This window comes from Carcharodon carcharias, chromosome 5, assembly GCF_017639515.1.
Source record: "Carcharodon carcharias isolate sCarCar2 chromosome 5, sCarCar2.pri, whole genome shotgun sequence".
Classification (NCBI taxonomy): Eukaryota; Metazoa; Chordata; class Chondrichthyes; order Lamniformes; family Lamnidae; genus Carcharodon; species Carcharodon carcharias.
In genome coordinates this window covers 20436757-20464563 of record NC_054471.1, presented here as the reverse complement: position 1 = coordinate 20464563, position 27807 = coordinate 20436757, and the positions used below count along the sequence as shown (strand labels likewise).

General features: G+C 43.4%; 1 protein-coding gene across 1 annotated transcript in view; it reads left to right on the top strand.

The window, feature by feature from the left end:
* LOC121278233 (inactive tyrosine-protein kinase 7-like) overlaps window positions 1-27807 on the top strand; it is a 355699-nt gene that overhangs the window by 277057 nt on the left and 50835 nt on the right. The window contains exons 10-16 of the mRNA XM_041188452.1: window positions 6270-6389; window positions 15710-15856; window positions 16858-17008; window positions 17989-18116; window positions 18220-18420; window positions 21318-21473; window positions 24063-24295. Of these exons, the coding sequence (XP_041044386.1) occupies window positions 6270-6389; window positions 15710-15856; window positions 16858-17008; window positions 17989-18116; window positions 18220-18420; window positions 21318-21473; window positions 24063-24295 (1136 nt within the window). The remainder of the gene's footprint in view (window positions 1-6269; window positions 6390-15709; window positions 15857-16857; window positions 17009-17988; window positions 18117-18219; window positions 18421-21317; window positions 21474-24062; window positions 24296-27807) is intronic.

Sequence of the window (27807 nt, the reverse complement as noted above, 5' to 3'; positions counted from 1 at the left end):
GGACCAACTTTGTTAACTCTCTTTTTAAAATATTTATGGAAACTCTTATTATCTGCTTTTATATTTCTGGCAAGCTGTCTCTCATACTCTAATTTTTCCCTGCTCATTAACCTTATTGTCACCCTTTGCTGTTCCTTTATATTCTGTCCAATCTTCCATCTATCTTTGCACAATTATATGCTTTTCCTTTAGGTCTGATACTACCTTTTACTTTTCTAGTTAACCACGAATGATGTGTCCATCCCTTGGACTTTTTCTTACTCGTTGGAATTTATCTATTCGATGTATTCTGAAATATTCTCCTAAATGTTTGCCACTGTATCTCTGTTGACCTATCCCTTAACCTAAGTTGCTAATTCACTTTAGCCAGCTATGTTTTCATGCCCTCATAATTGCCCTTGTTTAAGTTTTAAAACATAGTCTCAGACCCACTCCTCTCTCCCTCAAACTGAATGTAAAATTCAATCATATTATGGTCGCTGCTACCAAGTCATTTTTATATAAATCGTAAAAAGTTGAGGCCCTACACTGATCCCTGTGCCACACCACTCGTTACATCCTGCCAACCAGAAAATGACCCTCTCTTCCCTCTCAAAAAATGTAATAACTACCTTGTTTAAACAATAATTCTAATTGATAGCTCCAGCACAGCTCTGTGCTAATACTTGTATTTACTCTTATATTTATCCCAATTAATTTTTTATATTTCTCAATGCCTAGTTTAAACAAATGCCCTGCTTTAGAAAGAGAGAAAAAAGAGAAATCCTCACCAGTCACTTACTTGGTTCCCTGTGTGTGACATCATACTTCAATTTTTTTCTCTCATTTTCAAGTGTGCTTTTAATATGTGCTGTTAATAGTGGTTCTCCATTATTATTCTCTCTCAGATTCTCTCTCTGACTCCCTGCTGCTTTTAACTGTGGTTCTGCATCACTATTCTCTCTCAGATTCTCTCTCTGACTCCCTGCTGCTTTTAACTGTGGTTCTCCATTATTATTCTCTCTCAGATTCTCTTTCTGACTCCCTGCTGCTTTTAACTGTGGTTCTCCATTATTATTCTCTCTCAGATTCTCTCTCTAACTCCCTGTTGCTTTTAATTGTGGTTCTCCACCATTATTCTCTCTGACTCTTCACTGCTGCTTTTAACAGTGAGTCTCCACCACTATCCTTTTTCTGACTCTCCACCACCTCTTTTAACTGAGGTCTCTTAACACTATTCTCTCTCAGGCTCTCTGGCTTTCCACTGGTGCTTTTGCAGAATCACACAGTGCAGAAGAGGCCCTTCGGCCCATCGAATCTGCACCGACACCTGACCTACCTACCTAATCCCATTTACCAGCACTTGGCCCATAGCCTTGAATGTTATGATGTGCCAAGTGCTCATCCAGGTACTTTTTAAAGGATGTGAGGCAACCCGCCTCCACTATCCTGTGTTTTAACAGTGGGTCTCTTAATACTGTTCTCTCTCAGGCTCTTTCTCAGGTTCTCATTCTGACACCCCCCCTACTGCTTTTAACTGTGGGTCTCTTAACACTTTTCTCGCTCAGGCTGTCTCTCAGGTTCTCCCTCTAACTCCCCATACTGCTTTTAACTGTGGGTCTCTGACACAGTTATCTTTCTGGCTCTCTCTCTGACTCCTGCTGACTCTCACCTGTTCTCTTTTAGGTGTTTGCTCCCTCTTTAGTACCTTAGCCGTGCTCTCTGCCTCCATACAATCTCACTTTTGATCCTGAATTGGTCCCACCCTTCTTTTGACTATCTTCTAATTATTTATGTTTACAAAAGACTCTTGGGCTTCCTTCTATGTTGGTGCTAATCTATACTCATACTCTCTTATTTACCCTCTTATTTCCTTTTTCATGCCTCTTTGCAATTTGTTTTCAGCTTTGTTCTCCAGTCAATTATGAGCTCAGCATTTATCATAAGCCTCTTCTTTTAGTTTAATTTGAATCTCTATATCTTTAGTGATCAAGGGAACTCTAGTTTTGGATGTGCTTTCTTTGCCCTCATGGGAATGCATCTAGACTGTACTCAAAATATCCTCTTTGAAGGTCTACCTTTGCTCATTTACTGTTTTACCTGTCAATATTTGATTCTGATTCACCTGGGCCAGATTACTTTTAAATTCTCTGAAATTAGCTCTCCTCTTTGCACATTTGAATTTTTCACGGTCCTTTTCCATAACTACTCTAAATTATTATTATGATCACTGTTGCCCAAATGTTCTATCACTGAAACATGCTCTCCCTTTCCCATTAATTCCCCAGACCTTGATTCAGCACTGCTTCCCTCCTTATTAAGAATCAAGCAAGGTGTTTTGTACACATTTCAGGAATTCCTTCCCTTCTTTATTTACCCTTTATAGATATTTCCCATGTCTTTATTAGGAAAATTCAAGTCCACCGTTATTACTACTCTATAGTCCAAGTATCTTTCTGAAATTTGCATGAAAATTTACCCCACTATTTGCTTCACCATTTGATAAGTCAACAGTAAACACCCAGCAATATAGTAGCTCCTCTGTTGCTCCTTAATTCTAATCCAATAGACCCTGTCGTTGAACCCTCAAGTACCTCACATCTTTCTAGTGTTGGACGAAGGTCTTCGACTAACATTGCTGCTCCCACTTTTTGTCCTTTCCTATCTTTCCAGACTACGTTGTAGCTAGGAATATTTAAGTACAAATTTTTCTCCTTGTTTGAGCCAGGTGTCCATTATTGCCACTATATTATGATATAATGTGACCACTATGCCTGGAGCTCACTAACCTTATTCACAATGCTTCATGTGTTTACTCATATCCATCTTAGTCTGCCTTGCATTCCCCCTCTGCCTGACCTCCCTAATTCTGAACTACTCTATATTTTACTGCTGTTACCTCTTCAAGTTTTTTTATCCACCTTGTGCTTCACCCAGGTGCCTCTTTCCCTGTCAAATTAAACTCTTCCCACAGCAATTGTTAACCTCCCAGCCTTGTTGAGATGTAACCTGTCCATGGCTTGGCCTAAATAGCCAAGTGGTTATGGTACTGGGCTTGTAACCCCAAGATCAAGAGTTCAAATCTCACAATGGCAAACTATGAAACAATGTAAATTCAAGCTTGGTCTAAATAGCCAAGTGGTTATGGTACTGGGTTTGTAACCCCAAGATCAAGAGTTCAAATCTCACAATGGCAAACTATGAAACAATGTAACTTCATCTGAATAGGAACAGATGGAAACATGTTTGTACACAAAAGAGTTACACTGCCTTAGCCAAGTGGTTATGGTACTGGGTTTGTAACCCCAAGATCAAGAGTTCAAATCTCACAATGGCAAACTATGAAACAATGTAACTTCATCTGAATAGGAACAGATGGAAACATGTTTGTACACAAAAGAGTTACACTGCCTTAGCCAAGTGGTTATGGTACTGGGTTTGTAACCCCAAGATCAAGAGTTCAAAGCTCACAATGGCAGACTATGAAACAATGTAAATTCAAGCTTGGTCTAAATAGCCAAGTGGTTATGGTACTGGGTTTGTAACCCCAAGATCAAGAGTTGCTTGGCTTAAATAGCCAAGTGGTTATGGTACTGGGTTTGTAACCCCAAGATCAAGAGTTCAAATCTCACAATGGCAAACTATGAAACAATGTAACTTCATCTGAAACAGATGGAAACGGGTTTGTACTCGAAAGAGTTACACTGCCTTTAAGGCTTGGCCTAAATAGCCAAGTGGTTATGGTACTGGGTTTGTAACCCCAAGATCAAGAGTTCAAATCTCACAATGGCAAACTATGAAACAATGTAACTTCATCTGAAACAGATGGAAACATGTTTGTACTCGAAAGAGTTACACTGCCTTAGCCAAGTGGTTATGGTACTGGGTTTGTAACCCCAAGATCAAGAGTTGCTTGGCTTAAATAGCCAAGTGGTTATGGTACTGGGCTTGTAACCCCAAGATCAAGAGTTCAAATCTCACAATGGTAAACTGTGAAACAATGTAACCTCATCTATATAAACAGATGGAAACGTGTTTGTACTCGAAAGAGCTACAGTGTGCTTGCACACGAACAGGAGAGTGAGCAAATCCTGAGTGGGGCACAGCCAGAGTGGGGATTTTGAGCTTGGCCTAAATAGCCAAGTGGTTATGGTACTGGGTTTGTAACCCCAAGATCAAGAGTTCAAATCTCACAATGGCGAACTATGAAACTATATAACTTCATCTGAATAGGAACAGATGGAAACGTGTTTGTACTTGAAAGTGTTACATTTTGGAGCTTGGCCTAAATAGCCAAGTGGTTATGGTACTGGGCTTGTAACCCCAAGATCAAGAGTTCAAATCTCACAATGGCAAACTATGAAACAATGTAACTTCATCTGAAACAGATGGAAACGGGTTTGTACTCAAAAGAGTTACACTGCCTTTAGGCTTGGTCTAAATAGCCAAGTGGTTATGGTACTGGGCTTATAACCCCAAGATCAAGAGTTCAAATCTCACAATGGCAAACTATGAAACAATGTAACTTCATCTGAAACAGATGGAAAACGTGTTTGTACTTGAAAGACTTACACTGCCTTTAACCTAAAACCAAAACTCCAACTTCAGTCATTGAGCTCCAGGTTATTGTTGACTCTTTTTCTGAAGTATAGCAGAAAATAGATCTTTCACTAAATACCAGGAAAACTAAGATGCTCTTCAAACCAACTCCCACAGCACAACATCCCCAATCCTTTCCCCTTCGATTAACATCAGTGGAGAGATCCTGGAAAATGTGAACCATTTGCCATATCTTGAGAGCCTCCTCTCAATGATGGCCAGCACAGAGAACAACAAAACATCATTGCCTCCAATGTGCCAGCTCAGCCTTCGGCTGACTAAGCAAAAGAATATTTGAGGACCAAGATTTCAAACCCAAAATCAAGGTTGTGGTTTACCAGGCAGCAGTGATCTGCTTGCTTTTATGTACTTAAGAGACTTGGACAACCTGCAGCAGGCACCTCAAAGGGTAGGAGGAGACCATCAGCAGTGATGATCTTTGCAAGATCTTCCAGGTGGTCCAACGGCAGCATCCTCTCCCAAGCCAACATGCCCAGCACCGAGGCGCTAATCACTCAAAAGCACAACATGTTGTTCACACATCTAACACGAGCCTCCCAAAGCAACTGTTCTATTTGGAACTCTGTTACGGCAGGAGACTCCCAGGAGGACAAAGGAAATCCTTTAGGGATGTCCCTGTAGCATCCCTGAAGAGGTCAAACATTCCCACTGACTCATGGGAATCTCTGGCTTGTGACCAACCAAAATGGAGAAGGTTCATTCAGGAAGGCAAAAAACGCTTTGAGAGATTTTGTCAGGAATATGTAGAGGTGAATTTGAGGCACCAGACAGCACGCACAAACCTCCAAATAATTCATCTACTCAACCCTCCCAGCACTATCTGTCCTCCATCTGACAGACTCTGCAGATCACACATTGGACATCAGCCATCTCAGAATCTATTGAACCATAATGGAAACAAGTCAACCTTGATCCCAACAGTATAGCTCTTGCTCAGCATGCATCGAGGTATCAGCCATTATGGTGTATTTATCTCTCAGGAGTGGGGCTTGAACCTACAACCTTCTTACTCAGGTGAGAGTGCTACCACTGACGCAAGTCTAGCATGTGCAGATATTACAAGTTAAGGTGAGGCTGCCACTTCACTTATGGGAGTAGATGTTGAGGTTGTTGATCCAGGATCTTGCCATTGATGTGAATCGAAGGGGAAAGGATTGGGGATAAGAAAAGAGTTGACGTTTCGAGTCCTCATGACCCTTCAACAGAACTGATGAAGGGTCATGAGGACTCGAAACATCAACTCTTTTCTTCTCCGCCGATGCTGCCAGACCTGCTGAGTTTTTCCAGGTAATTCTGTTTTTGTTTTGGATTTCCAGCATCCGCAGTTTTTTGTTTTTATATAAGGATTGGGGATGTTGTGCTGTGAGAGCTGGTTTGAATTTAGTGTTTTTGGTATTTAGTGAAATGTCCGTTTTCTGCTGTATTTCAGAAAATGAGTCAGGTGGGGTTGTGGTGGCAGTGGTGTGGGGGAGGGAGTGAGGGCGCGCTGTGATGATGGGGGGCCGGATTGGAAACTAATTTGTGGAAGTTAATTATGACGCCATTTTTATTTTCCTTGCACGACCTTGGGGAAAATGTGTATAATCTCTAAACTATTTTCATATTTTGCCATCTAAAATGTCACACATTGAACCCCCATATCTTGCAACTCTTCGTATTCTATTTTGCAGAGAAGCTCAAGTTCACGCCACCTCCACAACCACAGCAGTGTATGGAGCTGAATAAGGATATGACAATCCAATGCTCTGCCACTGGCCGTGAGAAACCAGTAATCAAATGGAGCAAAAGCGGTGAGAATTCACGCTACTTCAATACTGAACTCATTTGCATTTTTACTAGTGTTGCAAGATGCACATCAATCAATTACAATAAAATCTTCACCCTCTTCACCCTCTTCAGTCTTTTCAGAACTTTACTCATTACCATATCAAATAGTGAAAACTGTATAATGGTGCCAAAAAAATTGGTAATTGTCCTCTGTGACAAAGGAAATGGGAGCAGGAATAGACTGGTCTATATTAATGACTTGGATGAAGAGATTGAATGTAATTTAGCCAAATTTGCTGACAATATAAAGATAGGTAGGAAAGGTAGGAGGAGGATACAAGGATTCTGCAAAAGGATGTAGATAGGTTAAATCCCTTGCGCCTTCTCCACCATTTACTAAGATTAAGGCTGATTTGGTGTGGCCTCTACTTCCCTGCCTGTCTCCTTTGTGGATCAAAAATTTGGCTAACTCAGTCTTGAATATTTTCAATGCCCTAGCCTCCACTGCTCTCTGGGGAAGAGAATTCCAAAAATTAATGACCCTCTGCAAGAAGAATTGCTCCTTATCTCCATCTTAAGTGGGAGACCCTTATTTTGAAATTTTGCTCCCTTGTTCTGGATTCCCCCTTGAGGGGAAATGTTCTCTCTGTATCTGTCAAGCCCACTTAGAATTTTATGTTTCAGTAAGATCACTTCTCATTCTTCTAAACTCCAATGAGTTTAGACCTAACTTGCTCAGCCTTTCCTCATGAGACAATCCTTTCGTCTCAGGAAGCAACCTAGTGAAGTTCCTCTGAACTGTCTCTAAATGCAAGTGTATCACTCCTTAAGGATACCAAAACTGTACACAGTACTCTTGGTGCAATCTCACCAGTGCCCTGTACAGTTAAAACAAGGCTCCCTACTTTTATATTCTATCCCTTATGGATTAAAGGCAAACTTTATATTTGCCTTCCTAATTACTTGCTGTACCTGCATGTTATTTTTGTGATCCATGTACAAGGACACACAGATCCCTCTACCGCAGCATTCTGCAGTTTCCATCTTTTTAACAATATAATGCTTTTCTATGCTTCATGTCAAATCAGACAACCTTAGTTTCCCGCATTATTTATCATCTGCCAATTTTTCCCACCATTAATTAAGAGGCCAGTTAAGACCATTAAAAGTCAATTGATGCTGATTTTTCATTGCCCTTGTGATTTTGGGCTTGTCACACAGGCAAAATGGCAGACGGTCAGCTGACGATTTCAAAAACCTCATCCACGGACCAGATAAAAGGGGTCAGCAGCATTGCTAGTGTGAATAGTGAGGAGTTTGGGAGATAGTTTGCTGCTGGTGACTTATTGGTATGTGGCAGCTTCATCTCTGTTCGGGGCTTGACTGTTAACATTTCCAGGCTTCATTTCAGGACTTCCTGGTGTCTCCTAGGAATCTGGAGAATTCAGAACATGTGGACTCTTCCAGGTACCAGACAGCCTTCTGTTGCCCTAGTAATGGGGATTGTGGTCTCTGCTGGAGTCTCCTCCTCTGAGGGAGAAGAGAAGGGCAGAAGGGAGAAGAGGCCAGGTGTCCCTGTGCAGCTTCCGGAGGATTGACCTGTGGGAGGAAAGGTGCAGGCACGAGGGGCACAGGGCCAGCTGGCAGTCCAAGGCGGAAGGAGCCGCAGAAGACGCCACTATCCTGCTGCCAGGGTTTACAGGCAGCGATGCAACTGCCTCAATATATCCAAGGTGCAATGCCGAAGGAGGATTTGCCTCTCCAGGGAGACAGTGACCTCTATCTGTCAGCTGATTCAGCCTGAGATCACCTCCAACTATATGGGTGGACACCCCATGCCAGTAGCTCTGAAAGTCACAGTGGCCCTCAATGTCTATGCCTCTGGCTCTTTCCAGGGTTCAGTGGGGGATCTGTGTGGAGTCTCCCAATCAGCTATCAATTGTTGCATCAAGCTGGTAACAGAGGCTCTGTTCAGACAAGTATTGATTTTTTTCATTCATTTCTGTATGGATGCGGCCAGCCAGGCTGAGCGAACCAGAGGCTTTGCAGCGATTGCTGGGTTCCCCTGCATCCAGGGTGCAATTGACTGCACATATATGGCCATCAAGGCACCAGCGGGTCAGCCGAGTGCCTTCGTTAACAGGAAGAGAATCCAATCCATGAACGTGCAGATAGTGTGTGACCATAGGATGCATATTCTGCAAGTCTATGCAAGGTACCCTGGCAACTCCCATGACGCGTACATCCTGAAACACTCCCAGGTTTCGAGGCTCTTCAGTACTCCAGCCCAACTGGATGGGTGACTGCTGGGTGACAAGGACTATCCCTTGAAAAGGTGACTAATGAGCCTCTCCGCCACCCAAGAACAGAGCAGCATTATAATGTGAGTCATGCCTCCACAGTGACAGTGATAGAGAGGACCATAGGTGTTTTGAAGACCTGCTTCCAATGCCTTGACCGTTAGTGGGGGGGAGGCACTACAATACCCCGCAGAACGGGTGTCACTGATAGTGGTCATATGTTGCGTTCTCCACAATCTGGCACTGGCAAGGGGCCACCCATTGGAGGAAGAGGATGTTGACACAGCTGCACAGGTCACAGATGGTGAACACAGCAGAGAGTCCAAAGAGGATCAGTGAGCTTGCACACGAGCAGGGGAGAGACCTCATCCTGAGTGTTTCACTTCCAGAGTGAGTGTGGGTAATGGCAATTTGGTGCACAGTAGGAATTTGGTGCAGAGGGGAAGAGGATCTCTTTGCTTTCCAACTTCTTAAATCTTCAGAGAGTGGTCTTGCCCTGCTGCAGCAGTAGAGGCTACAAGGGAGAGAAATGACTGGTAAGTAGTGGGTAAGGTCGGGTAAGTATTTACTACTTTGATCACTTATAGTTTAATGTCTTTCTTGTGGTTTATAGTTTGTATATTCTGTAGTAACGAGGATCAGGAAAGAAGGGCCCTAGAGTAATTGATTTAAAAGGTTTAATTTAAAGTGATAAGTCATTGGCAGGAGAGCTAAAGCCATGGTGTACTCCTCGTGCTCCGTGTGAGAAGCCGGAAACATTTCCAGTGCCCGGGACCAGCACTTGTGCAGGAAGCATGTCCAGCTGTAGCTCCTGGAAGCTCAGGTTTCAGAGCTGGAACGGAATCTGGGGACACTGTGGCGCTTCTGCGAGTCTAAGAGCATCATGGATAGCACGTTTAGAGAGGTGGTCACACTGGAAGGGACTTGAGGAAGGAAGGGAATGGGTGACCACCAGGCAGTGCGAGAGAAAAAGGCAGGTAGTTCAGGAGTCCCCTGGGGTCCCGCTCGCAAATCGGTATTCCATTTTGGAGGCTCATGAGGGCGCTGGTTCCTCTAGGGAGTGCAGACAGTGCCAAGCTTCTGGCACCATAAGGAGCCTGTTTGTACAGAAGGGCAGGAAGAGCAATAGTAATAGGGGAATAGATAGGCGTTACTGTGGCCATCAACATGACTCCAGGATGGTGTGTTGCCTCCTAGTGCCAGGGTCTGGGATGTCACTGAACGCCTGCAGGGCATCCTGAAGAGGGAGGGTGATAAGGCAAAGGTCTTGGTACGTGTTGGTACCAAAGACATAGGTAGAAAGAGGGATGAGGTCTTGCATCATGAATTCAGGGAGTTAGGCAGTAGACTGAAAAGCAGGACCTCTCGGGTAATAATCTCTGGATTACTCACAGTGCCACATGCTAGTGAGCTCAGAAATAGGAGAATAGCGCAGATGAATACATGGCTTAAGAGTTGGTGCAGGAGGGAGGGTTTTACATTCCTGGATCACTGGGACCATTTCTGGCAAAGGTGGGACCTGTACAAGGGGGCCGGTATACATCTGAACCAGAACGGGACTAACATCCTTGCGGGCAGGTTTGCTTGTGCTGATGGGAGGAGTTTAAACTAATTCAGCAGGGGAAGGGGACACAGAATGTTAGCAGAATAGGGACACATCATAATACAGTAAAATAATCAGGTCAGAGGGAGTACAGGTACATTAAGTTTCAGGGGAGTAAGGCAAGGCTGGATGGCCTCTACTTTAATGCCAGGAGTATAGCAGGTAAAACAAATGAGTTAAGGGTGTGGATTGACACATGGAATTGTGATATAGTCGACATCACAGAGATATGGTTGAGGGAGGAGCAGGATTGGCAGCTCAACTTTCCGGGATGTAGAATCTTCAGTCGAGACAGGGTAGAGGGTAAAAGAGGAGGGGGCATTGCATTACTAGTTAAAGAGTCAATTACTGCAGTAAGGAGAGATGATATCTTGGAGGGGGCATTGAATGAAGCTTTGTGGGTGGAGCTTAGGAATAAAGAAGAGACAGCCACATTGTTAGGTGTTTATTATAGACCCCCAGATAGTCAGCTGGAAATTGAGGAGCAAATATGTGCACAATTCGTGGTGTGTAAAAACAATAACAATAGGGTAATTATATTAGGTGATTTCAACTTTCCCAACATTAATTGGGATAGACATAGTGTTAAGGCCTTGGATGGAGTGGATTTCTTGAAATGTGTACAGGAGAACTTTTTAAGTCAATATGTAGAGGATCCAACAAGGGATGGTGCAGTGCTGAACTTAATTCTGGGGAATGCAGCTGGACAGGTGGCTGAGGTGGTGGTGGGGGAGCATTTTAGCGGTAGTGACCACAACATGGTACAATTTAAGCTTGTTATGGATAAAGAAATTGATAAGTTGCAAAAAAATGTTTTGGATTCGGGGATAGCGGATTTTAGTAAAGTAAGGCAGGATCTGGCCAAGGTAGACTGGGAACAGCTACTTGTGGGGAAATCTACAGAAGAGCAGTGGGGGGTGTTCAAAAAGGAGAGTACAGGCTCAACATGTTCCCTCTAAGGTGATAGGAAGGTGTAACAAGCCCAGAGAACCATGGCTGACCAGAGATATTCAGGATACGATGAGAAGGAAAAGAGAGGCTTTTAGCAAGTACAAGGGGAGCAAATCAGTGGAGGCATTAGTGGAGTACAGAAAGTGCATGCTGGAGCTTAAGAAAACAATTAGGAGAGCAAAGAGGGGATATGAGAAAGCTCTGGCTGGTAAAAGTAGGGAAAATCCCAAGATATTCTATAAGTATATCAATGGGAAGAGGATAACTAGGGAAAGAGTAGAAACCAAAGGGGCAATCTATGGGTGGAGCCAGAGGACATCGGTAGAGTGTTGAACGAAGACTTCACATCCGTTTTCACCCAAGAAAATCAGGATGAAGGTATCGAACTCGGGGAGAGAGACTGCGAGGTTCTTGAGCAAATTGATATAGCGAGTGACAACGTATTGGAGGTGTTGGCAGGCTTAAAAGTGGACAAACCTCCAGGTCCAGATGATTTGTGTCCCAGACTGCTGAGGGAGGCAAGGGAGGAGATCGCAGGGGCTCTGACCCAAATTTTTAATTCCTCTCAGTCCACAGGAGAGGTGCCAAAGGACTGGAGAACAGCTATTGTGGTTCCGCTATTTAAGAAGGGTTGTAGAGATAAGCCAGGGAACTACAGACCATTGAGTCCCATGTCAGTGACAGGGAAACTATTGGAGAAAATTCTGAAGGAGAGAATCTATCTCCACTAAGAGAGGCAAGGTTTGATCAGGGATAGTCAGCATGGCTTTGTCAGAGGGAGGTCATGCCTAACAAATTTGATGGAATTTTTTGAGGAGATGACCAGGTGTGTAAATGAGGGTGGTGCAGTTGATGTAGTTTATATGGATTTCAGCAAAGCCTTTGACAAGGTCCCACATGGGAGACTTATAAAGAAGGCAAATACACATGGGATACAGGGTAATTTGATAAGGTGGATGCAAAATTGGCTTAATTGTAGGAGACAGAGGGTGATGACAGAACACTGCTTTAATGACTGGAAGCCCATGTCCAGTGGCGTACCACAGGGATCTGTGCTGGGTTCCATATTATTACTCATTTATATAAACGACATAGATGACGATGTGGGGGGTAGGATTAATAAGTTTGCGGATGACACAAAGATTGGCCGGGTGGTTAACAGTGAGGTTGAGCGTCTTGTGCTACAGAAAGATATAGACGGGATGGTCAAATGGGCAGATAAGTGGCAGATGGAATTTAACCCTGAAAAGTGTGAGGTTATACACTTTGGAAGGAGTAATTTGACAAGGAAGTATTCAATGAACAGCATGACACTAGGAAGTTCTGAGGAACAAAGGGACTTTGGCGTGTGTGTCCATAGATCTCTGAAGGCGGAGGGGCATGTTAGTGGGGTGGTGAAAAAGGCCTATGGGACATTTGCCTTTATCAATCGAGGCATAGATTACAAAAGTAGAGCGGTCATGTTGGAGTTGTATAGAACCTTGGTGAGGTCAGAGCTGGAGTACTGTGTGCAGTCCTGGTCACCATATTATAGAAAGACTGTGATTGCACTGGAGGGGGTGCAGAGGAGATTCACCAGGATGTTGCCTGGGATGAAACATTTAAGTTTTGAAGAGAGGTTGGATAGACTTGGATTGTTTTCATTGGAGCAGAGAAGACTGAGGGGTACAAGATTATGAGGGGCATGGACAGAGTGGATAGGGAGGAGCTGTTCCCCTTAGTTGAAGGGTCAGTCACGAGGGGACACAAGTTCAAGGTGAGGGGCAGGAGGTTTAGGGGGGGAGGAAAAACGTTTTTACCCAAAGAGTGATGACGGTCTGGAATGCGCTGCCTGGGAGGGTGGTGGAGGCGGGTTGCCTTTAAATTGTACCTGGATGAGTACTTGGCACGTCATAACATTCAAGGCTGTGGGCCATGTGCTGGTAAATGGGATTAGGTAGGTAGGTCAGGTGTTTCTCACGTGTCGGTGCAGACTCGATGGGCCGAAGGGCCTCTTCTGCACTGAGTAATTCTGAGAGGAGAAAGCTGAGGTCGTGATGGTGGACCTCTGTAATCTCCAGGGAGGTAGGGACACCAGGGATGCCTTGATCCAACCTTCCTTTAGCTAGGCTGCCAAATAAGCGTTACCGCCTCATGCCGAGACTGCTGCCTCCACCACGGATGTCTGAAATGACCCTTTCCTTTAACTCCAAAGTCCACTCAGTGCCTGTGCAATAAAGTTTTGAGCCACCCACGTCCAGCATTACGTACTGGCCTACCCTGCTCCACATTAAATAAACAAGGTGAAGCATACTCAGGCCATTACGACAGAAGAAAATTTATGTCATATTGACGGCCAAAACAAATTAACAGAACCTTCTCTGGTCTTCAACCCCAGACTAGTTAAAATAAACAAAATATTGCACAACAGAAGATCACCTGTGACCAGTTCTTACATTCACGAGTGCTACATCTTGGTGCTCTCCCCCCTCTGGCACTGGCATTGGAGGCAGCCTGCTGGCTCTGTTGTCCTGTTGGCTTTGATGACCTTAGCGATCATCCTTTGGCCAGTAGAGCCTGTGCTGGCCCCGCCTGGGAGGGACCGGCCAGTTTCACGGCTGGCATCTCCCCAGTCGCCACAGCGTCATCGGATGCCACGGTCACTGGCAGAGGGGCGGAGGAGCTGCTGCCATCATCCAGAGTGCCCTGAAAGGAGCCCACAGAGACAACAGGCAGCTCATGCACCAACATGAGGTTGCTTTGGACCTCCCTGCTCACCATTGATGGACGGGCACCTAGCTGGGGTACTGGATGCCTCATCCATTTCCCACAAGGACACTCATCACCTGTGTGAGGGCTTGCAGGTCTTACCACAACCCCAGGAACCCTTGATTCTCCATAAGGGTTGCCACTCTCTCAATGGAGGAGGCAGTGGGCTCGGCCGTGAGGGTGAACACAGCGTTTCAGTTCCACGTTGATTCTTCCATTACGGAAGCCATGGCAAGCATACCCTCATGGATCTCTGCCAGATCTTCCTGCATATCTCACTGGAGATCCAACATCCAGTGCCTAATGGACAACTCCAGAGGCTCATCACTTGCCTTTGACTGAGCATCGTCCTGGTCTCCAGCAGTTCTCCGACTGCCAGCACCCTGGGCACTCTCTGCCTCTGCCTGCACCTCAAGTGAGTGTGAAGTGTCCCCACCACTGTGCAATGACATTCTAGCCGAGGATCTAACGCCCACCGAGGTGCTGGTATCTGCGCTGGTGCCTGGGTCAGAGAGCGGGTGTGACGCATGTGCATCTGGAGACTGGTGGTCCTCTGGCATCAGGGGTGGGTCTTTGGGGTCCTGCGATTGGGTGCATGGTGGTAAACTTAAGGGAAAACAATGAAATGTCATTAGTTTAAGTCATGGCACAGTCACTGCCCATGCCAGGTATCCTGGTGAGACCATGGAGATCTGCATCATGGTGCCATCGTCTTCCAATGATCATTGGGGAATCCAGTTTTGAGGCTCCCATCAATGATGAGACTACACAAGAATGTTTGCTCCATCCGAATCACTCACCTCTGTGCGCTGCACTCTTACCTTCGTCTGACACCCCAGCCTCTCCGCAATCAGTTGACCGAGATGCCTGGCGCCTCTCCAGCTCCAGCGCATCCTGCTCGTATCAGGTTAGGTCTAGGAGGTTAACAGGGCCTCTGCCGGTCCACAACCTTTCCTTCTGAAAGGATCGTGGAGCATTGAGCTAGCTCCCTAAAATTTGTTTGATGGACTTCATCCCTCTTTCTCCCTCTGTCATTGCACCATCACCTTGCCAGTATTCAAAATTAAATGTCAAGTCGAGAGCGAGATTCATTTGGGACTCCTAGTCAGTCTGGCAGTCACCTAGTACCTCTCTACCCACATACTCTTAAGCTGCGGGGTGATCACTTCCAGAAATGTGCTATCTACATAGCTCTGAGTCTCATGGATGCACTACAGGCAGCCAGATGCTCCATGCCTCTGAAACCCAAAGCTCGAACTCCTCTAGCTGACATTTCCTGCAGATGTAGTACCTACATAGCACAAAGATGTGCTTTCAGCAGGACTGAGTTGCCTCGCTATTCTTTATTTCAAAAGACAACTCGCCACCACCTACTCAAGGGCAATTAAGGATGGGCAATAAATGCTGGCCTAGCCAGTGACGTCCACATCATGTGAAAAAAAAAAATTTAAATTATAGACTGCTAACTAAATTTCTTATCCCTGTTTATCCCACTGCCCTAACTTAGAAGAAAAGGACAATGGTAATACTCACCATCTAATCACCTACTTTTCCCTGTGATGCCACTCCTTGATTTTTTTTTGTTGCTTTGGATTTGCCTGGTGAGTTGTCTTTTTTGTGATAAACTTTTTCTGTTGAGTGTTTTTGATGGTGCAGTTTTACTTCACTGCCTGTTTACTATGCATTTCATTTGACTTCATAACTTCTGCCATTTCTCCAACTGGTGTACCTTTGTGTACAGATGGAAGTCGCATATCCCCTCACGTTAGGCAAGAAGCCGGATTGTTGCATTTTACCAAAGTGACCAAAAGCGATGCTGGATACTACGCCTGTATTGCATCAAATAGTCAAGGGGAAATCAGGGCACCTGTGCGCCTTATTGTTGCAGGTAAGATAGTTTCTGTCAATATTTCAGCCACCTGCTATTTTTTGGTCAGTTTGCTTAATCAGCAGTGATTCCTCTGGTGCATAATTGCAATCTTAATCTCCAAATTAGTCCTTGAAGAGCTGAACAATTTTTTTCAGATGATTTGTTAAATTTAAATGCATTGACACCTGCAAATTATATTTTTAACTTGTTCATGGATGTGGGCATTGCTGGTTGGGCCAGCATTTATTGCCCATCCCTAATTGCCCTTGAGAACGGAATGGCTTGCTGGGCCATTTTGCAAGGCATTTAAGAGTCACATGTAGGCCAGACCAGGTATGGACAGCAGATTTCATTCCCTAAAGGACATTGGTAAACCAGATGGGTTTTTACAACAATCATGGTTTCATCATTTGACTCTTAATTCCAGATTATTTTGTATTGAATCTGCCATGGTGGGATTTGACCCCGGATCCCCAAAGAATTACCCTGGGTATCTGGAACACTACTCCGGTGACAATACCACTACGCCACCACCTCCCCTTATTGTTAATGTATTGTTAAAATTGGGTAAATTTATTAAAAGTTGTACAATTTTATTTAATTTTTCAGACTAGTTTTTCAAACTAAGGAAATAACATATTAATTCTAAACAACAAGAGGGCTAGATTGAACACTGTCGTCTGACTTTTGATATAGCCCAGATTACAGTCGAAGGCTGACCTATTTGTCAGCTATCATTGATGATCTTGGCCTAGTTCTTTGCCACCCCTCGTATGCAGTGAGGGGTGTGGTCAGAATCTGCGAATATTGGGACAGAGTGGAATGGAGTCGTGGCCTAACCTAGTTTCCACCAGACCTGGGTGTGCTTAACAGTTGGCAGTAGGGACAAAGGAAAACAGAATAATTCATTTTGTATTGAAATGTCTCTTTTTGATGCATTTAAAATAAGTAAATTTTTCTCTTTTTTGAACAAACACACGCACAAAACCAACATCTCCTGTCTGTCCCTTTCCCCCTAGTTTTGCCAAAGTTTAAGATGGAGCCTGAGAACACAACTGTCTACCAGGGATATGTTGCAGTGCTGAACTGTCAAGCTACTGGAGAACCCCAGCCTAACATTCATTGGAAAGTGAAAGAGAAGATCCTGGATTCCAACAAGGTCACACACAGGTATGAGGTGTTCTTTTTTTAACTAGTGGCAGGCAATATTAAGGAGTGGAATTGTCTGTACAGTTCTGGAACAATCATCTTAAGTCATTGGTCAGTGAGGAAGAGACCGGAGACTCCACTTTTAAATTTAGTTGTGAAGTACCTGACTCCATCCTTCACCACTCAGAGCAGAACCCTTGAAATTTGAAACTAATTATGTAGAATGATGGATACAGGTCCTGCCTTTTGTGGCATTCCAACATGTTACCACCACTACAAGATGATGTTACTCTTTTTACTCATTCTTCCTCTTCTCCTGAAGATGGAGTACAGTTCCATAGGTATGCATTCTTCACCCAAAATGGCCATTTCTTCATGTGAGAATCTAGTGACCATTAACCTGTTGAGGGGATATTGCTCCTGTCCTCAAAAGGTATTCACATTTTTTAGCAGGTGTTATTAAATAACAGGCTGTTTATTAGCCCTCGCTCCCACACCACTGCAACTGAAATGAGTTAACTCAGCCCAGACCAGGAACTGAACTTGAACCCTTCAAGGTCTGTAGGAATCTTTCATGCATGGTAGTGTATTTAGCAGCATAAAAGTTTTCCTCATAAAAGTTTTCACTTGGCTTATTATTAAAAGTGAAGAGGGAACCACAGGGATAATTTTCCCTGCAGAGCTCTGTACTTGATATGGATATCCTTGGAACTTGGGAACATTATTCCTCTTTCGGTATAATGTAGTCAACAACAGGGTAATGTAGGTCATTTCCCAGTCCTTTGACAGTTAAGAACTAGGCCTGCCCAGAATCTTTCTGCAAACTTCACACATTCTCCAAAGTATTGAACTGCACAAACCAGTCATGTGACCAGTTTGGCATAAACACATCTGCTAATGCTGTCTGCAGGTACCCGGAATATTCCCTTAAACATCAATCCTTTGACTGAGCAGCCTTGACTGATGCTTCTCGTGGTTTGTTTCTGAATACTTTATCGTAGGGTACAGAAAGTGGCAAATGGATCCCTGGTAATCTATGATGTCAGTGCAGAGGATAGTGGGAAATATACCTGTATCGCTGGCAACAACTGTAACATCCAGCACCGAGATGCATTCCTCTATGTTGTTGGTGAGTAATTATTACTGATTTACACAGTTCTTCTCATCACTTTATTCTTGATTTGAAAATAGCAAAAAAACTCCTGAATTTACTTTTTTTTATGTTCCTGAAGATAAGCCAGCCATTCTTGAAGAAAATGAAAACCAACATACTCCATATAAGATGATCCAGACAATTGGACTCTCTGTTGGAGCTGCAGTAGCTTACATCATCATTGTATTAGGTCTCATGTTCTATTGCAAAAAAAGGCGAAAGGCAAAGAGGTTGCACAAGGGCGTGGAGGGAGAAGAACCTGAAATGGAGGTGCTAAATGGTAAGGTGCATTTGCAGTGCTTGACTTTAGCAGATATGATGGTGCAGATCAATGTGGTGCAAAAGGAGGGATAGTTTGTGTTGAATCACATTTGTTTTCTTTTTTGTCCCCCCACTCCTTTCCGTTTTCTCATTCCCTTTTAAAAGAAACAGGCTAAATATGGTGAGTGTCAGGCTCGTAGTAGAGATCCCAGCTGAATATAGAGGAGAACTGAAAAAGGAAATAAGAGGGGAAAGGGGGGGAAAAGACAGTGAATGGGGAATAGAATAGTAGCATAATTGGAAACCTATAAGTCATTAAATGTACATATATAAACTGTAAAAAGAGCATCAAAGTCAGGGTGGGACTAGTAAGAGACCAAAAAGATCGTGGTTGAGGTACTAAATGAATACTTTACATCTGTTTTCACTGGAGAAAAGAATGTTGTCAATATCAGAGCAAAGGATGAGCTAGTGGATTTTTTTTATTCTTTCATGGGATGTGAGCATTTATTGCCCATCCCTAATTGCCATTGAAAAGGTGCTGGTGAGATAAGTTAGGTAAGATAAAATATACAGAGGTGCTTTAAAGGTTGGTACTGCTTAAAGTAGCAAAGTCATTGGTCCAGATGGAATGCACCTTCAGTTACTGAGGGAAGTAAGGGTGGAAATTGGGAGGCTCTTGCCACAATTTTCTCATCCTCCTCTGAGATGGGAGTAATGCTAGAGGACTGAAAATATTAAGCCCACATTTTAGAAAGGGGAGCAGGATAAACCCTGAAACTACATGCCCATCAGCCCAACATCACTGGTGGGGAAACTTTTGGAGGAATTAATCCAAAACAAAATTAATTGGCACTCACAAAAATATGAGTTGGTAACTAGAAGCAAGCACAGATTTGTCAAAGGCAAATCGTATTTGACTGGCCTGAGTTCTTTGAAGTAATGGAAAGGGTTGATAAGGGTAGTGCGGTTGATGTGTATATGGACTTTCAAAAGTAATTTGATAAAATACCACATATAGACCTAATAGTCAAATTGATGCCTACGTAATTAAAGAGGCATACTTAGTCATGAGACAGAAAGCAGAGTGTAGTGATGATGGTTGTTTTTGGAGAAAGGTGTGCCCACCAGAAGTCAGTGTTGGGACCATTACTCTTTTTGATGTATATTAATGACCTGGACTCGGGTAGACAGGACATCATTTTGAAGTTCGCAGATGATACGAAACTCGAAAATGTAGTAAACAACAACAATGATGGTAATAGATTCCAGGACAATATAGACAGACTGGTGAAATGGGCTGATGCAGGGCATATGAAATGTAGGGCAGAGAAGTGTGAAGTGATTAATTTTGATAGGAAGAGTAAGGAGAGGCAATATAACCTAAACTGGCATTTTTAACAGGGGTGCAGGAAATGAGTCCTGGGGGGTATATGCATACAAGTTGAGAACGCTGTTTAAAAATAAACAAATGGGATCCTTAGCTTTATTAATTAGATGTATGGAGTACCAAAGTTAGGAAGCTTTTGTCAGATTGAGATATGTTCTCGATCACATGTTGATTTGATGTCTCTGAAATTGTTTAACTAAATTTGGCAAGTATGGTAATTTAGATACAGGTTTTATGGCAAGTGTAGTTGGACAGTCAAGGAGGGGTTTTGACTGCAGAGAAGGAAGGAAAATTTGGAACAGGGCTGAATTTTTGACCGGGATAAAGAAGTAAATTGTAAATGGTAATCTCCGTTTATATAGTTGGAAAAGCTCTGGAACTGTGGGTACAGGAATGAGTGACTTGGTTGTAATTTCATGTTCATGTTCAGAACTCCCTCACTACCTTTTCGTGGGGATCCTCAACTCCAGTTCTGGGCACCTCACTTTTGAAAAGATCTGAAGGCTTTCGGGGAGGTGCAGAAAAGATTTACTAGAATGGTTCCAGGAATGAGGAACTACCATCACATAGATTGGCAAAGCTAAGGCTGGTGTTTCTCCTTAATAGATGTTGAGATGAGATTTGATAGAGGTGTTAGATAGAGAGAAATTGTTCCCATTCGTGGAAGGGTCAAAAACCAGAGGACACTGATTTAAGATGAATGGCCCAAGAACCAAAGGTAACATGAAAAAAACAACTTATGCAGCAAATGGTTAGGATCAGGAATGCACTGCCTGAGAATGTGGCAGAGGCAACTTTCAAAAGAGAGTTAGATTATTATCTGAAGAGAAAAAAATTGTAGAGCTACAGGGAAAAGGCAGGAGAGTAAGTCTAGCTGGGTTGCTGTTGTAGAGAGCCACCACGTACATGATGGGCTGAATGGTTACAGCACAGAAGGGGGCGATTCTATAATTCTATGATTCTATGCAGTCATTAAAGTGGACAAAAAATTTTGACTGGAAAATTATTTTCATAATGCAATTAGTTGCTTGATTGTCAGCCACGGCTCACTGTTGCCTCTGAGTCAGAAGGTTGTGGGTCTAGAGATGTGGGCACAAAATTCAGATTTACATTTCAGAGCAGTACTGAGAGAGTGCTATATGGTCAGAGGGGTCCCATCTGATCTCCAGGTGAATATAAAATTCCCATGCCATGATTTCAAAAAAGATCAGGGATGTTTTCCGCGGTGGCCTGGTCAATATTTATCCCTTAACCAACATCCCAAAAATACTACCTGGTCTTTATAAAAAAAATATTTGTGGGAATTTGTGCACAAATTAACTGCTGCATTTCTAACATCACAACAGTGACTACACTCATACTTCACTGGCTGCAAAGCACTTTGGGATATCACGAAAAGTGCTACATAAATGCAACCTTCTTTTGATCTTTTTGTGTAAGGATGTGTGTGTGTAAAGGATTATAATGGTACAAATAGCTGGATTAGGTGCATGTTTTGACAGCTTCATTTTCTTTTTGAAATACAGGTGGGACTTTGCAGCAGAATGGCCAGTTAACAGCTGAGATTCAGGAGGAGGCATCCATTAATAACATCAGTATGACGGTCATGTCTAACAAGCGCCACAGCATGCATGATAAACTGCACTTCCCTCGCTCAAACCTCAAGGCAATCACAACCTTGGGTATGTTGTAAAAACATCATTTGTCTCTCTTGCCTCATTGTCTTTTTCCAGGAGTTAAGTTAACGAATTCCAGCCATAACATGAATGTAAAGATCATGACAACCAATATCCCACAATGCATGTTAACCTAATATATTGTCCACTATCTCCAATCATGGTAATTACATACCAGATCAGATGATGAGATGTTGGAATTTTGCAGTATAGTAATACTAAATCATTAAGTAATTTCAGTATACCCTGCAGACAGCAGTGATGTGCCTACGTGTTGAGTGGAAACCTGATCTTATTGAAACATACAAAAGGGGGCTTAACAGGATAGATATAGGTTGTTTTGCCTGTCTGGGCACAGCCTCAGGATAAGGGGTTGATCATTTAGGACTGAGATGAGGAGAAATTTCTTTGCTCAGTGGGTTGTGAATTTTGGGAACCCTCTATTCAAGTGGTTTGTAGATGTTTATCATTGAGCATATTCATGACTGAGATCAATATCTTGTTCTCTCAAAGAATCAGTGGACATGGGGAGTAGGCAGAGAAGTAAAGTTGAGATAGAAGATCAGCGATGAGTGTATCGAATGGCAGTGCAAGCTCGAGGGGCTGAATAGTCTACTCCTGCTCCCAATTCTTGTGTTTTTATTACAGTTTCTCCAGTGTTTGTTATGGTGTGTTGTAATAATTTCTTAGTATCATTGGTTATACATTCAGGAAAGTCTGCTGAACACAAGCTGTTTCAATAAATGCCCTATTGGCATGCTATCTGATCTCAATATGATGCTTCAAAGAGCCACGTTGGGAGGTACATACGAATATACAAGTTAGGAGCCACTCGGCCTCTTGAGCCTACTCCATCATTCAACAAGATCGTGGCTGATCTGATTGTAACCTCAATCCCGCATTCCCGCCTACTCCCGATAATCTTTCACCCCCTTGTTAATCAAGAATCTGTCTAGTTCTGCCTTAAAAATATTCAGACTCTGCTTCTACCGCCTTTTGAGGAAGATAGTTCCAAAGACTCAGTATGTTCTGAGAAAATAAATTTCTCCTTATCTCTGTCTTAAATGAATGACCCCTTATTTTTTAAACAGTGACCTCTAGTTCTAGGTTTTCCCACAAGAGGAAACGTCCTCTCCACATCCAGTATGTCAAGACCCCTCAGGATCTTATATGTTTCAATCAAGTCACCTCTTACTCTTCTAAATTCCAGTGGATACAAGCCTAACCTGTCCAACCTTTCCTCACAAGACAACCCACCCATTCTAGGCATTAGTCTAGCAAACCTTCTCTGAACTGTTTCTAATGCATTTACATCTTTCCTTAAATAAGGTGATCAGTACTGTACACAATACTCCAGATGTGGTCTCACCAATGCTCTGTACAGCTGAAGCATAACCTCCTTACTTTTGTAATCAATTCCCCTCACAATAAATGATAACGTCCTATTAGCTTGTCTAATTATTTGAAGTACTTGCATACTAGCCTTTTGTGATTCATGCACTAGGACACCCACATCCCTCTGAATCTGAGCACTGCAATCTCTCACCATTTAGATAATAAGCTTTTTTATTCTTCCTGCCAAAATGAACAGTTTCACATTTGCCCACATTATACTCCATTTGCCAGATCTTTGCCCACTCACTTAACCTATCTATGACACTTTGTAGCTTCCTTATATCTTAAATATTCTATTCAGGGAAACATTTTGTTGGGTATCATGTGGGTTTGTGCACTGGGATCTTTTTGGGATGTTGGCTTCATTCTGACCCATGCTTAATGTCTTGCAAATCTATTTGATGTTTAAGTGTCTAATAAGGTATGAGCAGTCTTTCCACATTGGGTATTGTTGGTGCAGAGTTAAAGGAACACAAACTTGGAGTTGAACATAGGACCATTTTTATGGCTCATTTCTGCATCGGGCAGCCACTTTAGTGATGTGGGATTTTAACGTACTGCCCACCCTCAATGGTAGTTTGATGTGTATTTTATGATGTGGTACTGAATGTTGCAAACCCAGAAGATTGCAGGTTCAATCCTGTTCTAGTTAGCTTCACAGCCATGCCAGTTGAGATCAGCTGCAGTTGATTTCAAGAGTTTCAGAAAATAAGCCAAGATCCATGTTTCTAACTGCGGTTTAGTCACATACATATGCACAGACATTGCATGGACTCAGCTGTTTTGTCTGCCAGGGCTAGGAACTTACTTGCCCTTTCAAGTACTCAAGCTGTTAAGTAATTGTTAAGTAATTGTGTAATTGTATCACACCCTAAATAAGCATCCGCAGGGCAGGGGAGGGGTACGTGTTCCCATGAGGAAATAACTGGCCTTCAGCAAGTGTTTCTCCAAAAGAAATTCTCCCACCTGAAAAGGATACTGAGTGTGTAGAAAGCCGTAATGAAGCACTTTACTGTAGTGTCGTCTTCTTATCAGTTTTTAGTGGCTTGAACAATTTTTACTTCTAGGTCTCCAGAATATGGAATTTTATTTCTTTTAAAATGTACATTATCAAAAATAAATCGTTCCCCTCAACTTATAGTGCTGGTTGTTTTAAATGTGACACACGAGTCAACCTTTGCTCTTACGTTGTAACTGCAGGAAAAGGAGAGTATGGCGAAGTCTTCTTAGCCAAAGCCAAGGGGATCGACAAAAGTGAGGTAGAGATGGTAGTTCTGGTGAAGAGTCTGACCACACGGGATGAACAGCTACAACTAGAATTCCGTCGAGAATTTGAGATGTTTAGTAAGATGAATCACAACAATGTCGTGAGACTGCTGGGCCTGTGCCGTGAAATGGAGCCACACTACATGATCACTGAATATGTCGATCTGGTAAGAGACTCAAAGGGGAGCTGCTCCATTGTATTGCTTTGTCAGTTCTGAAAAAGTCATGAGTGTGTCTTGAAACATGTTAATCCAGCACAGTTTGTGAACAAATCTTGTACATGGAGATCCTTGCTTATACATTGTGAACCAAAAACCCAGTTATCTGTTTTTTGTAAATAGGACATCGCCTTCAAATGACTTGAAGGAATTATTAAGCTAAACAGACTTGAGGATTTATGAAGTCAATAATCTGTCTGAAATGATGCAAAACATTGATTTGGTCTTTGTGTCAGGCTTGGCTCAGTGGCACTCCATCACCTCAGAAGGTTATGGGTTTGATCCCCACTCCAGAAACTTGAATATGAAATCTCGGCTCACAAGCATGCCCATCTTCAATGATGGGGTAGTCCAGCATGGCAGTTCAAAAGAAAAGGCTTAAAACATTTGCCATCTTCAGCCAGAAGTACAATATGGATTATCTTTCTCAGCTTTCTGAGGTTCCCAGCATCATGGATGCCAGTCTTCAGCCAATCCTATTCATTCCACATGATATTGAAACAACTGAGATCATTAGTTTTTTTTAATTCATTATTGAGATGAGGGCATCGCCGGCTAGGCCAGCATTTATTGCCCATCCCTAATTGCCCTTGAGAAGGTGGTGGTGAGCTGCCTTCTTGAACCGCTGCAGTCCCTGTGGTGTAGGTACACCCAAAGTGCTTTTAGGGTGGGAGTTCTGGATTTCCACCCAGCAACAGTGAAGGAATGGCGATATAATTTCCAGGTCAGGGTGGTGAGTGGGCACATGTAGTTGGTGGTGTTCCCATGTGTCCTTCCAGATGGTAATGGTCGTGGGTTTGGAAGGTGCTTTTGAAGGAGTCTTGCTGAATTTCTGCAGTGTATCTTGTAGATGGTACACACTGCTGCTACTTGCATCAGTGGTAGAGGGAGTGAATGTTTGTGGATGGGGTGCCAATGAAGTGGACTGCTTGGTCCTGGATGGTGTCAAGCTCCTTGAGTGTTGTTGGAGCTGCACTCATACAGGCAACTGGAGAGTATTCCATCAAACTCCTAACTTGTGTCTTGTAGATGGTGGACAGGGGAGTCAGGAGGTTAGTTACTCTCCACAAGATTCCGAGCTTCTGACCTGCTCTCATAACCACAGTATTTATATGGCTAGTCCAGTTCAGTTTCTGGTCAATGGTAACCCCCTAGAATGTTAATTGTGGGGGATTCAACGATAGTAATGTCATTGAATGTCAAGTGACGATGTTTAGATTCCCTCTTGTTGAAGGTGATCATTTCTCGACACTTTTGTGGCACAAATGTTGCTTGCTACTTGTTGTTGGACATGAACTGCTTCAGTATCTGAGGAGCTGCAAAAGGTGCTGAACATTGTGCAAACATCAGTGAACATCCCCACTTCTGGCCTTATGATGGAAGAAAGATCATTGATGAAGCAGCTGAAGATGGTTGGGCCGGTGACGCTACCCTGAGGAACTCCTGTAGTGATGGCCTGGAACTGAGTTGGTTGACCTCCAACAACCACCACCACCATTTTTCTTTATGTTAGATATGACTCCAACTAGTGGATAATTTTCCCCCTGACTCCCATTGACCCCAGTTTTGCTAGGGCTCCTTGATGCCGCACTCAATCAAACGCTGCTGTGATGTCATGGGCAGTCACTTTCATCTCACCTCGGGAGTTCAGCTCTTTTGTCCATGTTTGAACCAATGAGGTCAGGTGCTGAGTGGCCCTGGCAGAACCCAAACTGAGCATCAGTGAGCAGGTTATTGCTAAGCAAGTGCCACATAATAGCACTGTTGATGACCCCTTCCATCACTTTACTGATGATGGAGAGTAGACTGATGGGGTGGTAACTGGCCAGGTTGGATTTGTGTTGCTTTTTGTGTACAGGACATACTTGGGCAATTTCCTACACAGCCGGGTAGATGCCAGTGTTGTAGCTGTACTGGAATGGCTTGGCTCGAGTTGTGGCAAATTCTGGAGCACAGGCCTTCAGTACTATTGCTAGAATATTTTCAGTGTCCATAGCCTTTGCAGTATCCAGTGCCTTCAGCAGTTTCTTGATATTATGTGGAGTGACTCAAATTGGCTAAAGACTGGCATCTGTGATGTGGGGACCTCCAGAGCAGGATGAGTTGGATAATCCACTTGGCACTTCTGGCTGAAGGTTAGAGTCATAGAATTATAGAGCACAGAAACAGGCCCTTTGGCCCATTGTGTCCGTGCCAGCCATCAAGCACCTCTCTATTCTAATCCCATTTTCCAGCACTTGGCATGTAGCCCTGTATGCTATGGCGTTTCAAGCACTCATCTAAGTACTTCTTAAATGTTGTGAGGGTTCCTGCCTCTACCACTCCGTCAGGCAGTGTGTTCCAGATTTCAACCACCCTCTGGGTGAAAAACTGTTTCTTCAAATCCCCTCTAAACCTCCTGCTCATTATCTTAAATCTATGCCCCCTAGTTATTGACACCTCTGCTAAGGGGAAAAGTTTCCTCCTATCTACCCTATCTTTGTTCCTCATAATTTGGTATACCCCTATCAGGTCCCCCTTCAGCCTTCTCTGCTCTAAGGCAAACAACCCTAGCCTATCCAGTCTCTCTTCAAAGCTGAAATGCTCCAGCCCAGGCAACGTCGTAGCGAATCTCCTCTGCACCCTCTCCAATGCAATCACATCCTTCATATAGTGTGGTGACTAGAACCCCACAGTACTCCAGCTATGACATAACTAGCATTTTATACAGCGCCAACATAACCTCCCTACTATTATATTCTATGCCTCGACTAATAAAGGCAAGTATCCCATATGCCTTCTTAACCACCTTATCTACCTGTGCTGCTGCCTTCAGGGATCTATGGACATGTACACCAAGATCCCTCTGATCCTCTGTACTTCCTAGGGTCCTACCATTCATTGTGTATTCCCTTGCTACGTTAGTCCTCCCAAAATGCATCGCCTCATACTTCTCAGGATTAAATTCCATTTGCCACTGTTCTGCTCAGCTTATCACCCCATCTATAGTGTCCTGTAATCTAAGGCTTTCCCCATCACTATTTACGACACCACCAATTTTCGTGTCATCTGTGAACCTACTGATCGTATCTCCTTTATTCATGTGTCAATCATTAGTGTACACTACAAACAGCAAGGGACCCAGCACCAGTCCCTGAGGTACACCACTTGTCACAGGCTTCCAATCGCAAAACACCTTTGACTATCACCCTCTGCCTCCTGTCATTAAGCCACTTTTGGACCCAACTTGCCAAATTGCCCTGGATACCATGGGCTCTTACCCTTTTGACCGTTCTCCCATGCAGGACCTTGTCAAAAGCCTTACTGAAGTCCGTGTAGACTACATCAGCTGCACTACCTTCATCTACACAACTGATCACCTCCTCAAAAAATTAAATCAAATTTGTTAGACATGATCTCCCCCTGATGGTCATGCTGACTATCCCTGATTAATCCCTGTTTCTCCAAGTAGGGATTAATCC